This window comes from Mytilus galloprovincialis, chromosome 8 (assembly GCF_965363235.1).
Source record: "Mytilus galloprovincialis chromosome 8, xbMytGall1.hap1.1, whole genome shotgun sequence".
NCBI lineage: Eukaryota > Metazoa > Mollusca > Bivalvia > Mytilida > Mytilidae > Mytilus > Mytilus galloprovincialis.
The window spans coordinates 9,506,966-9,524,638 of NC_134845.1; the positions used below are offsets into that span (position 1 = coordinate 9,506,966).

Here is a 17,673-nt window from a genome sequence, read left to right on the forward strand (position 1 = left end):
CGAATCCAATCTCCTTCCGTTTAGTAAGTATGATGGTGGCGTAAGTGGTTGTGGGTCGGTTAGGTCTGTTGATATATACGTAATCGGACGATTATTTAGCATACTTTCAATTTCTGTCACTATATAGTTCGAAGCATGCCAATAGTAACAAATGATCGACCTAATACTTTTTAATAGCATTTTTTGGTAAGTCCTATAAGTCTTTCCCACCATCCACCAAACCATTGGGCTCTATTTGGGATAAATTTCCATTCGGTTCCGCGCTCCATCCCTTTTTGTTGAATTGATTCGGCTGCAGCTTTAAATGTATTAGCATTATCTGACATCATTATTCTTGGAAGTGAACGACGTGCCACAAATCTCCTAAAAGCTAACATAAATGACTCTTCTTTCATATCCGGTACAATTTCTAGATGTACTGCTCGTGTTGCTGCACATGTAAACAGGCAAATATAAGTTTTGCAGTCAATGTTATTTTGTCCTTTCGTACAAAAAGCGCCTGTAAAGTCAACACCTGTAACAAAAAAAGGGTGTTAATTCATCGTTAAGTCTATCTTTCGGAAGCGGCGGTGGCTCAGGTGCGCGGTAAGGTTTTCCTGTTACTTTATTGCACAGTGAGCATTTTCTAAGGTGGTATTTCACACATTGACGAATTCTCGGGATCCAAAACTTCTGCTGAATATGAGCAATTGTGCTGTTTAGTCCAGAGTGCAGATTTTTGTGATGCATGCCTCTAATTATCAACGACGTAAAATGGTGTTTCTTGGTAACAAAATTGGAGTATTATAATCTAATGGTGCGTTGTTTAGTCTTCCTCCGCAGCGCAATAATCCGTTGTCGTCCAAATAAAGTCTAAGTTGTCTTACTATAGCAATTTTATGTTTCGATGATGGGTTCAAACTATCAATCTCGAGTTCAAATGTCGTCCGCTGAACATTAAGAATAAGTGTATTCTCGGCTTCTCAGATTTCTCGAATGCTGAGTATTCCAATCGTTCGCTCGCTTTTAAGGGTCTTCAGATTACGAATAAATGTTAACACGTATGCTGTTATTCTAACCAATTTACTAAACGAACTATATTTTTCAATTTGAATACAACTTGTCTTTGGTACATGTATCTCAGCGTCCATAGATTCATCTGAAATTGTTGAAAATGTGTTTCAGTTTTCCACATTTCTTATCCAGTTTGGCCCCTTTATCCAAAGTGCACTATTCATCAGCTGTTTTGCCGTAATTCCGCGTGTAAGATAATCTGCTGGGTTTTGGTCTGTAGGGCAATATCTCCAATCACTGTTTTTGGCCAATTTTCTAATTTCTTTGAGACGATTAGATACAAATGTAGGTATTAACGTTTTTGATAACGATATCAAACTCAACACTATTTGACTGTCACTCCAAAAATATGTCTTCTGTGTGTCAATAAATCCTACTGAATAGTTCGCTAATCTGGCGCCAATCAGCGCACCCATTAATTCCAAACGTGGCAAAGTTATAGTTTTTACCGGAGCGACTCTGTTTTTATGTTATGATTAGACTAGATGTGTTCCCTTTAACCAAATAGGCACACGCGCCGTATGCGTGTTGACTGACGTATGTAAATATATGAAGTTCAGTCTCCTCTTGCGCATCAGATTCAGGTGTTATTTGGCGGGACATTTCTGTTTTTGTTGCCTCTTTTATTTCCATATATAGCGATCGATTTCCACTCTTCTTTTAAAGTACACCTAAATAGTTCGTCCCAATTTAACTCCTCTTTCGATAATTTTTGCATAAAGAGTTTTGATGTCACAGTGACTGGTGATATAAATCCAAGCGGATTAAAGATTATTGACGACTGACGCAACAATTATCGTTTTGTTAATGGTATATCATCATTTTCTGTCAAAGAAAGTTGATTAAACAAAATGTTCTCAGATTTTGTGTTCCAGTGCATTCCAAGTATTTTAACTGTCTGGTCCTCGTCTCCCGCCTTTTCCTGTATTGCTCTATTTCGTAAGTTTTCATTGTAAGAATTCCATGATCTCAAGTTAAAACCGGCATCGTGTAATAATGTGCGAGATTCTGCATAAAACTTGAGTAGAGTTGTCTAGTCAGGAAAGTTCGTTAGAATGTTATCTACATATATGTTCCTTTGCAGTTCTGAGGATGTGTTAGATGGGTTTTCTCTAAAGTGTGTCATCAATGTAGCAAAAGAAAGGGTAACAGGTTGCATCAAACAGTACTACTCTGAACCTGTAAGTTATTAATGGACTGTTCGGATTGTTTGGGTTCTGTAACCAAAAGGAATATCGTAACATCTCTGTCATTTTCGTCTAATTCTACGTGTAGAAATGCTTTCTCTATATCAGCTGTCACTGCATATTTCTCCATTCTAAAGCGTGTCAAAATTGTAGTCGTTCATCATAGGCGGGTATTCTGCAAAACAATCGTTGAGACTAGCGCTGTAATAATTTGCTTAACATCTACAGTTATAAACTATTCGTATAGGCGTGGTTGTGGAATCCTTCTTAACAGCGTGATGTGGTATATAATGGATTAGATTTTCAGTAAGAGTCTCATCGCTTACCTTTTCGATGAAACCTCTTCGTTCTTGGTCAGATATAATATCTCCATACATTCGGAACATTTCTTTGTCTTTTGAAATACGACGTATTACATTTTCTGTTCTTCTTTTGACGATCTCTTTGTTTGTTGGTAACTCCGGGCAGTTTTCTTTCCATGGTAGTTTGGACACATATTTCCCATTTTGTTTTGTAATGGACGATTCGGCAAAGGTTTCTATGACATCTATCAATTGCGTATCAACTTCCTTTACGTCAATTCCTAAAGACTCCAGTTTCCAAAATTTCTCTAAATCGCAAGTTTCCTGTTTATGAGATAAGATATCAAAACATTCATCATTGAAGTTGACTGGTTATTATTCTTGACTGGAACTGGGCCTGACAACAAATATCCGAGTTTAGAGCTTACAGCTGGGATTTTCATTGTGTTCATATATTTTTTTCTTATAAAAAGGAAAGCAACATTGTTTTCCCTATCATGTGAAATAGAAATACATCAAGCAGGTGACAGCATACAAAGATGTTCACGCTACAATGCAATGTCTAAATATTTGTCGGTCAGCAGCTAGGCCATAAAAAAATGGTGCATTTTGATTTGATTGGACTAGAACTCCGCCGGCCATAACAAATATTTGGAACTCTGATTTTAAGAGGTGGTACTTCACCCTACCGTGATGTTCCCATTTTATTCTATTTTTGTATATATCTGTCAGTGATTGTCAAATACGTTCAATATAATATTGGATCTTGAATCACGGATGTTTCTAAAATGCGGAAATCATAGCATTAAAAATATGCAGTCAGTTGAAATTACTTCTAGCATCAGATAAAATCAAATTAAATTTGTTTTTGAAATTATAGTCAATTCTTTAAATAACATAGATGTATCTGTAAACAAAATCGTTTTAATTGGCAATATTGGCTTCCACTAATATCTAGAGCCGGCAAAATAGCTTCTGCCTTATAAAAACTCCAATTGGGACAGAGAAACAGAGTGTGATAATTAATGGGCTTATAAGTACCCGTTTTTATCTACGTGTAGGTACAACTATATTCATTATTCCTAATAAAATATATATTTTATATTCTCTTACATTGTGTATTGTGTAACATTCCAAACACAAAATTTACCGTTCATGACATGAAATTATTTTATTACTCTTGGTTTGCCTCCGCCCGTCCGTCCAAATTATGTATCTACATCTCCTCAGTAAGTAACTTCGGAGGGGGGGGGGGAGTATGTTTGAGTTCAAATGCAGGACAATGAACAGAATTAAAACCTACTTGAAAACCACGATGAGACTTAGACCGGTTCTCAGCGCTTGCTATACTACACATTTATAGAGACAAACAGGATTGCATCTCTTTAGGGAAGGAAGCTGGACTTTTTCTGTTGGAACTATTCTGTTAGTATTTTAAGATATAGTATGAAATATCAAGAACTTCTTGTCTATTTTCTTAGACCTCGGCGTTTTATAGTCTTAAATGTTTCTGGTGAAAAGAATATTTTGCACCGGGTAAACCTCTGAACAAAGTTTTCTTTGCTTGATAATATTAAGCATGAAATGGGTTGCAAAAGGGTTTCGTAATGTGTATGGTGGCCGTGCTGTGAATTGTGCTTTTCAAAATATCTGACGTTTGCATTTTATGTCCCCATACATTTTTCGGAAGGTATTATAGTTTTCCCCTTATTATCTTACTACATATTCTGCATAATTTGCATTGCATCACAATTACAAATATAGCTAGACTTGGTGGTTTTTGTTAATAATTGAATGTTTATAATATATCGTGTTACTAATAAACATTATATATTGTAATAACTGGAACAAATATAGCATTAAATAATTTTTACAACCTGGAATTTACCATGCTGACAGAAGAAATAAGTCAACTACAGATGGATGTAAACTTTAATTGGCGATAACCTGCAACAGAAATATTATTGACTGATGAACGTTTATTTGAATTGGACATATTGTAACATTTGCAACTTTTTAACTTTAGGCATTTTTTTGGCAAGTGTCCTTCCACTTGTTTACCAAACTCGTTTTACTTGATAACATATTTTTCATAGATTGTAAGGTGTCTGGCCCAAATATGCATATACCTGAAATTGTATGTCAACCCATCATAAGTCCTAAAAGTGTCTCAGTAACTTAGGAAATATTTAAGTTTTACTATCGGTCCAAAGCATTTTTGTTGTTTCTCATTTTACAGGTCATGTGACCGCAGTAAGAAATATTTTTGTCGTTGTCATTATATATTTAAAATGTCTTAAGTATTCTATAAGAGTAAGAAATAAGTCATTACATTAATAGTTTTATTAAGGCTACATTATTTATATCTGTTAAAGATTAGTTTTTAGGGATTATATCGTAAACAGTTTACCGCTGGAATTTAATATCAGTTCTCCCGGCGTCTGCTAGTCCTACGCACGGCTACTGAGAAATTGGAAACAAGTCTAGTTACGAAGTTTTAAGCTTCTTTCGATTTTAAATAAAGGAAAAGTTAGGACTTTTGCCCATTTGTATTATAATTAAAGAACAGGCATTTTACTGTCCATTTTACGTGGGATTTTTAAATGTGCAGGTTTTCCTGTCAAGCCCCTATTTTATAGGACATTTTCGATTGGCTTTCAGGGATCTCAAAAGTATATAAATAAGGTTACACTCAGTGAAATGGCGGATAACTTGTAAGCTCAAGACTAACTAGTAGCTTAACAACAAAATAGTTTGAAAGTTTATCTTTACCAGAGAAAAGCCAAGCAGGTTAATATGCTTTAATTTAATATAAGATGAAGTATTTTTAAAGAAAAGTAAATATAGCGGCAGTTATCCCCCACCACACTGAGTGACCTAAATGTCCCGAAAACTGATTACTGATTGAGCGTCTGCATGTCTGCATTTGTCCGTGTATATATGAACATGTAATAATAAATATAATATACGTTCGAACTTATAGTTTATGGAGTAATATGAGTGCATTGCCTGGCATCCAGTCGTCTTCAGAGGTAGAAAAAGGAGAGACCCCAAGATGCAGAATATCCCTGACGAGAGCCCCAAAACTTGTCAACAGACCCTTCCACAATTACTTGGCCTGTGGCGGCGGTTTGTTACAATATATATAGATATTAATTTTGACAAGTAACAATATTGTATTATTCCGGAAATATCGGAATTGCCATATCACATGCTGTAGAAATGGAAACCACCATTCATCTCTCCATAGAACTTTCTTCTATTGTTGACAAAGCCTCCTTTACCTTCCCAACGACGTCCAAAACAAGCCTCAACTGAACGCAGAATTTTGGAATTTTGCCGTGGCAGCGAAAGGGTTAAAAATGAGGATTTGCTATTCCATTTAAAATAAGATTCTGCAGGTATAATCTTTTGCAAAACTTTTGTTTTTCTATTCGATGTTACATTCTTTATATTTACAGAAGAGCAATTTATAATCCTGCTATCATAATGTTTTTGTTTGTTCATTGTTGAAGTATACATCTGCTTTGGTTTTTTTTCACCTTTTGTCATTTTGGGCTCTTTCTAGCTTAGTATGTACAGCATCTGTAGGGGTCTTCTTATTGATGTAGGAATCGCCTGTTATTATTCACATGTTTTTATTTGAAATTAATAAATACTTGAATCATAGACAACCTTTCCAAATATCTTTATTTGTATATGCATTGTATTCATATATAGGAATTACATTATTGTTTCAGATTTAAGAAAATGCATCATTCACAGATTGAAAATTACACTTACCAAACATACAGATCTACACGATGCAGGTTTTGGGAAGCTATTCCACATTACTTATCGAGACCAATAACCAGACAAACTTTATTTAAGAATAATAAAAAAATCAGGCATGGCATTCATTCAGTGACAACAAGCGACGAATTAGTATTACGTAAACGGAAAAAAAACCCAAAGGTTTGTGATTTTCTAACATATGCATTACAATTCAATTTTATGTTTTTTTTAAGTGGATTAAAGGGAGTCGATAAATTTTACTTTTGCCGTTTTTGTGAATTTAATTATGTTTTTGGTATTTTGACAGCAATTAAAGACAGTAATGAGTACAATACACATATGGCAACAAAAATCTAAATTGTTTAATTTCAAACCCCGATCTTTACATTATATATGCAACGATATGGTAAATTATCTGGCAAATATTTAACTGTTTCGTCTTGTTTTTCAATTAATTTTTATTTTTATATTTTGAGTTGGCTGTCATAATACATTATGAAAATATTAAGATTACAAAATGTATGAGTTACAGTGCACAATATTTTAATTTTTTCGAACATCCCTTAAAATGGAGAGAAACCGGCATAAATCGACACTATCAACGTATTCATCTTTCTGTTAGGCTCGACCTTCATACATCATTGCTGAACGCCTTAAAGTTATTATCAAATTTATAAAAAAATAATTGGCACTACTAAGTAGTAAATAATTCACGGTAACGATAGATTTGTTGGACGTTAGTTTTTCGAAAAAAATAAAGTTTTGACAACAGGAAATTTATCAAAATGACCATATAATTGATATTCATGTCAACACCGAAGTGCTGACAACTGGGCTGATGCGTAACTAAGAAGTGATTGATTTGATTTGATTTTTAGTGTTTTAACGCCACTTTTAAGCATTGCATTTAGGCTATTTCGTGGCGGCCAGTTTTTATTGATGGAGGAAGCCGGAGTGCCGAGAGAAACCACCGACCTTTAATAGGAAAACTGACAATGCTAGTCAATTAAGGTTGGAGTCGAGTGCACCCGCACGTGCGGGGTTCAAACTCACAACCTCAGCGTTGACTGGCTAGTGATTAAAGTAGACTGTAAGTACTTAGACCACTCGGCCACCGAGGCCCCAAGGAAGAAGTGAGACATCTTAGTGACATACTGAAATCCAAATCAAAATTGTGCAAAAAATGCAAGGAATAGAAAATCAATCTACACCTACATCAAAAAAATCCGGACTTAAGGCGTATATATAACGGAAAACTTTCGGCTTAAGTTTTTATTCGTATGACGTCACGTGATGGCATCACGTAAATGCGACAAGAGCATTCATGAAATTTAGCGGAATTCTGTTTTGTTTTATTATCTTCGTTTTTTAAGCTCTAGCATTCGTAATTGTAATGCATTAGAATAAGAACAACGATTCTGTAGTTTAGTTTTCATTTTCAATTAGAACACAAGGAAGTCGTGTTTTCACATACTATAGGCTACGATACAAGAGGATTTACATAGAAGGTAATAAGTATTACGCCCATCAATATATATGAGTCTGCGCTAATTATATATAGTCTAGTATATCGATAATTTTGTCACGCTGTTGTTTACAAAGCGGAAGAAGCACGTCATATTAGGATATCAAATTAGATCAGACACATTAACCAATATCCTATAGTATGAAGTATCTCTGACTGTAACTTACCGTGTTTCAACATGACAAGCAAGACTAATGAGTTATTTATTGCCTTTATTTGATTAAAAAAGCTTTATGCCGAATTTCACTTATTGCCCCTAACATACACACCATATCGTTTTTAATATAAAAAAAAAGTTGTCTAAGTCCTTAGTTTACGGATAAATAGTATATCTGATTTATGTTACTTTTATTTACAGAAGAAGTTCGGTACTATCGGAACACAGAAACAAGATAGGCACTTAAGTCATTCAAAACTAGTTATTGATACGTATGACAAAAAGAAAGATGACGTAACTAATGAAAAGAAGCTAACCTTTGAGAATTTAGCCCTTACGAAAACTACGTCAGACAATGCAGTGAGACAGGGAGATGAAATTTTACCGTTATACATCAAGTATAATGGGAAATATATTTGTATAAATGTTAGTTCCAAACTAAACAATATTATCATTGCCAAAGTGACAGCAGTGCTAAGAATTCCAATCGATCTTCTTATGATAGTCATTGATGGGAAGGTACTTCGTCGCCATTCACAACAGTTTCTAAGTCCACACGATACACTGCATGTTATAGTTAAGGCAAAAGGAGGAATGCAGGCAGGTAAAGTATTAATACATTAGTAGATCCTGTAATTGTATATATGATTAAGCTTTACATATACATCATGGTCATGATTTCCAAAGTATAAGGATGCGACAATGATGGTCTTAGCATAAGGAAATCAACATTTTGAGGCCCAAACATCTTACAAGATCGACTAAAGAAACAACGTTAAAAAATGTATCCCTAAAAAATACAAAAGAAGCGATACAGGAAATTTGACATAAATACAAATATATTATCTTTGAGTGCCAATTCGTGTCATAGAAAGTATTAAATACGACACAAAACTTTAAACTCGCTTTGGTTTAACTTTCAAGACGTTGGTTTTCACTTTTAATGCGTTAGATTCACCTTTTTACGTGATTAGACGTAATTCATACAGATGAAAACTCAACGCGTAAGTTAATTCCAATTCTGTATTTTAATTGGATGAGGGTCATGTCATTTTTCAAAACTTGAATGGTCCTGAATGCTCTTCAACTTCGTACTTTATTTGGCATTTTTAACATTTTTTTTTATCGAGCGTCACTGATGAGTCTTTTGTAGACGAAACGCGCTTCTGGCGTAAATATAAAAATACAATCCTGGGGCCGTGTCATCGAAGGTGGCTTTATAAATATTTTGATATGAGCGTCACTGATGAGTCTTATGTAGACGAAACGCGCGTCTGGCGTACTAAATTATAATCCTGGTACCTTTGATAACTAATTAGGACTAAGATATGTACTAAGATCATCTTAGGATGTTTTTTTTTTGCTGTTAGCCGAGGTATTTGCTAGCAAGTACCATGGAAGATGGGGAATGTCATTTCTAAAAATTACCCAATGAATTAATCATATTTTAATAGGACACATTTGTAGTCATTCTTATTTTTGGTCCCAAATGATGAATATTTATGATAAGAAACATCATTATTGAATTTGGAGCGTATAACATAAGAATATATATATACGGTCAGTAACTATACATAACAAGAATGTGTCCTCAGTACACGAATGCCCCACTCGCACTATCATTTTCCATGTTCAGTGGAACGTGAAATTGGGGTAAAAACTCTAATTTGGCATTAACATTAGAAAGATCATATCATAGGGAACATGTGTACAAAGTTTGAAAGCGGGACAGACAGAAGGACGGACGAACGGACGGACGGACGGACGCACGGACGAACGGACGCACAGACCAGAAAAATAATGCCCCTCTACTATCGTAGGTGGGGCATAAAAAACGATCAGAAATGATTATACTGCAATTGCAACTTGCCTGCGAAAAAAGCACAGCTGCATATATAAAAAATAAACATTCAATATAAAAATCCATATGATACCTGATTACAATAAACTTTATGAGGTCAAGATGGATACAAATATAAAAAAGAAGATGAGGTATGAATGCCAATGAGACAACTGTCCACAAGAGATCAAAATGAACATTCGGTGGAATTAAACAAGTATATCATTCTGATAAGGGAATTATAAACATTTTCAATCAAACTTCACTGTATTATATATTATAGATCTTTACAAAAATAATTACACCAAAACACAATATCAACTCATAAGTCGTTATGAGAAGTATATAGAATCATATTCAAAACAGTGTGGTTGTGGCCATTGATTGACGACCTAAATTATCCAATTGACTAGGACAGATTAGGTGAACGTTTGTCTGTAACGACCACTGCTCACTACTTACTTATTATAGAATTTCAACTGTGGGGTCACCAAAGGTTCTTAACGCCTTCAATAATGAAATAATTCGGAAAATTAACCAGGAATAACCTTTTTGTTTTGATTTATATTATTGATATAAACCAAAACCTCCTGTTATTCCTGATTAGTTTTTTTGAATTACTTTATTTAGGTGTTAAGAAGCCTTGGTGACCCACAGTTTAAGTGTCTTTAACAAGTATATAGTAAGCAGTGATCGTTACAGACAAACGTTCACATAATCTGCCCCAGTGAATGGGATAATTTAGGTCGTCAATCAATGGCCACAACCACACTGTTTTGAATATGATTCTATGATGTAGATAAAATACTAAATATTGAACATGTGTCGGCATCAATATGGGCACAAACTTTGCGCCTCTGCCTGCCAAGTCAGAATTCCTTCAGACGCTTGTCAAAAACAAAAAAAAAGATATAAGAAGCCAGATGTTGAATTTCACATTCAGTTATACTGATGATGTTCTTTCAAATAACAATCCAAACATTTCTGATTGAGTCCCATTAATACATCCTCCAGAACTAGAAATTAAAGAAACAACAAACACGGCTTCCTCTGTTTCATTATAAGACTTATTCGTCGAACATAAGAAATAAAATAGGATGTGAATCCTTATATATATGTATGTTTTCTGATTGATGCGACTCTTACGATGTCTATACTTGCTTTCATCAATTTCATTTGAACTGTGTTGGACGTTAGAGACAACAATAAAGAAGATACATAAGGAATGGATCACTCATAACTCTAGGCCGACGAAAAATAAATATACGTAACAATATAATGATAGAGCAACAAGAGTCTTACTTAAACCGAGGTGAATTCAGAAGTACAAGATGAATACTTATGTCATGCTATCGTGTTCGTGAAGATTATAACCGTCTTGTTAAGCATTTTATTCTTTTTTCAAGCAAAATATATGTTAATATAATTTGTATGCAGGTGTTATAAGATCTATGCTGCATGTTTATGTATTGTCATTCGGAATCCACATAATTTAAGTAGACCGAATAATAGTACATTCATTGTTTTGTGTGTGTGTGTGTGTGTGTGTGTGTGTGTGTGTGTGTGTGTGTGTGTGTGTGTGTGTGTGTGTGTGTGTGTGTGTGTGTGTGTGTGTGTGTGTGTGTGTGTGTGTGTGTGTGTGTGTGTGTGAAAATGGTTTAGTAAATTTAGACACTTTTAAACACCAGCACAATACATGTATAGCTAAACTATATTTTTTTTAGCTGCGCCATTTCATGTACAAAATAATAGTTCATGTGAAGAAATACAAGATTGGCTGATTAACGAAGTAAACATTACAGAACAAGATATAGAGAAAAGTCCAGGAATAGGATTTCTCGATGGAGAAACATTATACAATTATTCTATTGAAAACGTTGTTTCTTTCAAGGAGTTTCTCGATGTGCCTGTAGGCCTTGCTAGAAGAATTTTGTTATTCAAAGACAAAGAACAGTATGTAGATATCATAAGTTTAGAAGCATCTTCTTGGACACCAGAAATTGTTTCAAAGTTTTTAGAAAACAACTTTCCAGGCCAGAATGTTATTAAAGAAATTTGTAAATTTATTGAAGAACACAAAATTGATGGCTTTTGTTTTATGTCATACAAAAATCCAGAAGAAATGAAGGAAGAATTTCCAGTTGAACTTAAAAAAATAGGAATTCTTTTTCATCAAATAATAAAAAAACGCAACGAGAAGTTCACTGAAAACGAGTGCATCAAGGAAAATTATAATATTAAAGTTGAAACTTTTTCAGCGGTAGAAAATGAAATATTTAGTTTTTTAGAAACGAAAACTTGTTTACAACATTCGGACTTGGAGGTATCAAAACAATGCAAATTGCAAATAATTCATAGCAACTGGGGAAAAGGAAATGAACTAGATAAACGAATATTATTTCTTATTCTTTGCAATGAAAATGACTATGAAGATAAACAGTCACATAATGGTTTATGGGATAAAATTCGGAATAATGTGCATAATTGGAGAACAGCATGTACACAAGCCTTTCAGAAAACCCTCTCAGAGTCATCGAAGGACACACATTTGTATTGTAAAAATTCAAAACAGCAGATTTCACTCACTCAAAGACCAGTAAAAATGCGATACGTTATGGAGAAGAAAATAGGTGAGCTGAACAGCTTCGAAAATGTTTTTTTACTTATTAGCAACGACCTATTAGATTTTCAAAAACCAATTTATGGTTTCAAATTCCAAAAGCCAGTAGAAAATAAAGTTAAAAGAACATATTTTTCGTTTTCAATAAACAACAGTAAACAAGTTTGGATATTTCATCCTGATGATTATTCTAAAGGATTTATCTGTACTCAATATGGCGCGAAAGACAAAACAGACGAAGAAACAAATGCTCATAACAGTGATAACACAATGATCGTGAAATCAACAGCGTCGCATTCAGACGAAATTCAAAAAAAATCAGGTATTGAACCTTTTAACAAACAATCAACAATTGTTGATACGAAAATGATATTAAAACCACCAAGTACAATTCAATCAAAAGAAAGAGAAAACGCAGCCGAACATCAAGATACATTCACAGAAATGCAATTGTCTGACAGAAAAGACACTGTAGTAAACACTACTGATTCGGATACCACGAAACTAAATATTGATACAAACGCAGTCCAAGAAATTTTAGTAGATAAACAAAGTTTAAAGATCGCATCAGACATTCAGAAGCCCAGACCTTTTCGTGAATCTGAGTCTGCATTCCTATATCACAAACATCTTGTTATGGAGACTGGTGAGCATGACGGTGCCGTAGGATATCGGTGTTTTGAATTTAAATATTTTGCCTCAAATGAATTACAAAGAGAAGCTAGTGCAATTAATAAATTTTTGTTAGAAACCTTAAGATTTGCATGTGGTTGTCTCAATGCAAGAAAGAATGGTACAATTATGTTTGGTATTGCTGACAGTGTAGATCAGAAACTTCAGTTAAGACACGGAGAGGTTATCGGTTTTAACTTACCAACTAAAACATTTAAACAAAGTGCAACAGACTTATTGATAAAATTTCAGAAATTATGTTTCGATGAACGGACAGAAATGATTGTCAAGTACTGTATTGGAAATCCAGTATTTATTCCAGTTCTTTGTAAAAATACCGATGTATTGCTTTACGTAATGGAGGTTGACGTCGAACCAGCTTCTTATCGTTGTTCCAACAACTTCTTTCTTTTAAATAGAGGCAAAATACAAGGTATAAATGCTAAGAAGGTTGAAAAAGAATTTACACTTTTCGTAAGAGAGGGATCCTCCACCGTATCCAAACATAAATTAGAAAAGACGCTTTTTATCGAAAATATTTTAAAACAAAACATAACAGAAAGAGAAAAATATGAGTCGTTGGAGCTCAGTTATCATATTAAGTCAGTTGAATTACCAATGGCGAAATTACGACTTCTGCTATGCAAAGGAACTGACAGGCTGAATAAGTCTATGTGGCCACTACTGGTACTTAATAAACCAACTGAAAATCAAAAACAGGATCCTCATTTTACACAAAGTTTAAGGTTTTTACGTCATATACATTTTCATGCTGTCTTTGATTTTGACGACAGAACAGATGAAAATGGAATATCAAAACTATATAGAAACGTTGAAAAATCTGCAGTGTACACTGATGAAGTATTCAAGGATAATGCAGGAAAACAGGCTGATCTTGAAAAAATACTAGGAATACCTATCGCAATGAAAACTATCTGGATTTTTGCAAATGGAAGGCATGACATGCATGAACCAATGCCTCATTTAAATAGAATTGACTGGTCGGAAACATATAGCACTGGAATAAAGGATGCTGTTACTTTTTTCGGAAATTTAATTTCAAATGGACGGTTATTAGTCGTTTTCATGTTGTTCTCGAATGACTTCAGTGGGATACTCGAAACCTTTTACGAGTGTACAACTCGGTTTGGTTGGAAACAATTAGTTGTTATATCAGCTGATGAGGAAATTATTAATAACTTCAGGCAACTTATTGTGACTGAACAGAAAGGAACTGAAGACAATATTAACATGTGCAGTGTTGCGGGAGAGGGAACTACATGGGAACACGTGTGTTGTACATTTCTAGAGGTTACCAACAATGATGATGTAGCTAGTATCTCCTTGCCAACAAGGAGTGGTGCATACGTTGAAGTTGATCCCTTCATTATTCAGAATATGTCCGATTTAAAAATATTAAGCGCAAAGCAATGTGAAAGTAAATCTCACTCTAAACTCGTTTTACAGCAGATGAGAATAAAGTATGAAGAAGATTTTTATAAAGGCAATAGAGTTCATTGGTACAACTTTTACTTTGAAAATCAAGTGCTGAAAAGACATTGCTTGGAAAATTTGCTTGATATTATCAATGAACTACTAACTTCAACGGACAAAGGTGGCAAAAGAGTTGCCGTTGTAACTATAAAACATGAGCCAGGTTCCGGAGGTACAACTTTAGCGCATAACATATTATGGCTATATCGAAAAAAGTATCGCTGTGCAACTATTGTACAAATAACGGAAAGGACCACCCAGAATATAATGACTCTTTTGAAATATGAGGAAAAGGATAAACCGAAACCACTATTATTACTAATAGATGACCTAGCTCAATCTGATTGTATTTATGAAGATTTAATTTGGAATATAAATAAAGAGTTTCGCACAACTCAAAGTAAAGATGGCATTGTATGCTGTCTCTTGGTATGCCAAAGAGAAACTGGAATTACCAAAACCGATCAGCATCCATCAAACTCATTTAAGGACATTAATGAATACGTTTTTCAGTTGTGTCAACAACTGACAAAGGAAGAACAGCTATGGATGGAGAGTAAATACAAAGACATTGAACAAAGGGATCCTAATGGACATCCAGAACATTTGATATCATTTATGATCTTACGAAATGGTTTCAATGAAAACTATATTACAGAAACAATAACTCAGTTTCTTAAATTAATCGATAGCAAGTCAAATGAATTTGAATTACTTGAATATGCATCACTTATATCAGCCTATGCACCTACATCACTAAGGGGACCAACGGTATTTATTCCGGTTGAATGCTGCGACCAACTTTTAGGTAAATCATTTAAAAAGACGAACCTTTGGTATATATGGGAAAAATTATTATCTCATTACCTGAAGATTTTCCTTGTGATTAGTGAGAGGGAAGAAACCTCTGGCATGGAAATTCGTATGTCTCATCCTTTGCTAGCCGTACCAGTTTTATCTAAAATTTTGGAAGTCAGGGGAGAAAAACTGAGCAAGCTTATAATACGATTTTTAAAATCATCTTTATTCACATGTTCTACTTACGGCAAAAACATATTAATCCAACTGTCGAAAGAAATGTTAACGAGACGTCTCAAGGAAGAATATAACGATAATAAAAATACATATTTTTCTCCCTTAATCGTAAGAGTCGAAGAAGACGAAGAATGGCGAGCAGCTGCACATGTTTTGGAAATCGGAATAGAAATATTTCAAGATTGTTACATGTGTCAAACTTTAGCACGTTTATTTTCTAAAAAAATTGAACATGACAAGGCCGAGGAGTGGTCAAGGTATGCTGAACAATTCATATCCAATGCGATGGAAAAAGGATCTTGGCATCATAATTTGGGCTCTATTTTACGTGACAAATTTCTTTCTGTATCAAGCTCTGCAATTCCTAATGATTCAGATACAGATACAATGATAAGCATGATACTCGAAGCTATTCAGCATTTTGTATTTGCTAGGGAGATGCTTGGGAAAAGCAGTGAGATTCGACTATTGTATACAAGCCAGGACGTGATAAAAACAATAAATCTTTGTGCAAAGTTTGTTACCGAAAATGACATTTTTTCCTCCTCAATCGACATTAAGAAACTTCTTACGGACAAAGATTACATACCGGAAGAACTGAGTGACAGATGGAGGATAGATTTTAAACCTCTATTTACACAGTTCATTAAGTATGCAGATGAATCTTTTGAATGCATAGAATCATATTTATGCTACAATTCGATATTCTATGCACATAATCCAAGCAAACTGCATCGTTTTCACTCTCAGCTGCACTACTTTTTCCCTAGTGTTCGTAATGAATTTGCTCGGTACCTTGGAGAAGAAAACGATATTGAACCAGAGTCACACACACCATCAGATTTAGACATTTTTCACAGAAGACGTTTGATACATTTACAAGGTAACACGTATATGAACATGTATGATATACTACTGCAAGTAAAGAAAAGGGAGTTGATTCCTGCTGATGCAATTGAAAAGTGTTTAAAGATTAAACACCATTTAAATGGTTTATGTATATGCCAACCTAGAGATAAGATCAACCTTGTTGCTGTAAATTTTTTAATAGGGTTGCTAAATGGTAGAAATCGGGATTCCTGGAGTGTTGTTTTAGATTACTGCAAAGAAGTTATAAGCAATTCTAGTGGTTATCATTCCCAAGCATACTTATTCATCAGTATGCTACTCTGGCCTACTGAGAGAATGGATGTAGAATATGACGATGTATTGTTTTATTCTGCTCTGAATTACCTTAGCAAGTACAAACAAAAACGACACAGAGCTCGAGGTGTTACAAACACCAATTTGGTGTTAAAAGAAGAGCGAAATATAACCAAACCAACAGCTCAATTCTTTTTAGCAAAAACTGGTCAGAAACAGAAAGTGTGCCATCGTTTTGATATATTCAACCGGAGTAAACCTGATGCAGATGAAGACTTTGACAAAAAAGGAATGTGGAAAAGATCGCAAATTAGAAATACGTTAAAGCGTTTAAATGGGAGAATTAGAAATAAAGATAACCGAACATGTGTTGTTATGCGTAATGAAAAATCAGGAACAGAAATCGAAATTAATAAAATTCGAGGTGGCAATATATCTTCAGAGGAAGATGTTTATTTTTATTTAGGCTTTAGTATAGCAGGCTTAATGGCATATAATGTCCAAGCAAAAAGACAGGATGACTCTGATGCAAGCGATTATGGGTTTGATTTGGATGATAAATTAGACAGTTTTTTGAAAGAATCAGTAAAGAGCTTGCAAGATAAGTTAAACAGCATACCAAATATTCAGGGTAAACTTCGAGCAGGAAGAGAACTTAAAGAAAGGGAGGTATGTTTTCTTGTAAATTCATAATTAATTCATGCACTTATTCTTTTGGTTAATTGAATTTTGAACATCGTTGTGAGGTTTTTTTCTGAATCATTTTTTTTTATATTTGGTTTTATGTTGTGTTACATGATCATTAGCAGTCATCTCAGTGTCTAATTAGTCGTTGTCTTATTCTTTTATACGCATGGTTTTCCTCTGCTTC

General features: G+C 34.3%; 1 protein-coding gene across 1 annotated transcript in view; it reads left to right on the top strand.

The window, feature by feature from the left end:
- Positions 1-17,673, top strand: part of LOC143085024 (sterile alpha motif domain-containing protein 9-like) — a 40,982-nt gene that overhangs the window by 19,917 nt on the left and 3,392 nt on the right. The window contains exons 2-4 of the mRNA XM_076261154.1: positions 6,283-6,496; positions 8,200-8,602; positions 11,563-17,471. Of these exons, the coding sequence (XP_076117269.1) occupies positions 6,293-6,496; positions 8,200-8,602; positions 11,563-17,471 (6,516 nt within the window). The 5' untranslated portion in view covers positions 6,283-6,292. The remainder of the gene's footprint in view (positions 1-6,282; positions 6,497-8,199; positions 8,603-11,562; positions 17,472-17,673) is intronic.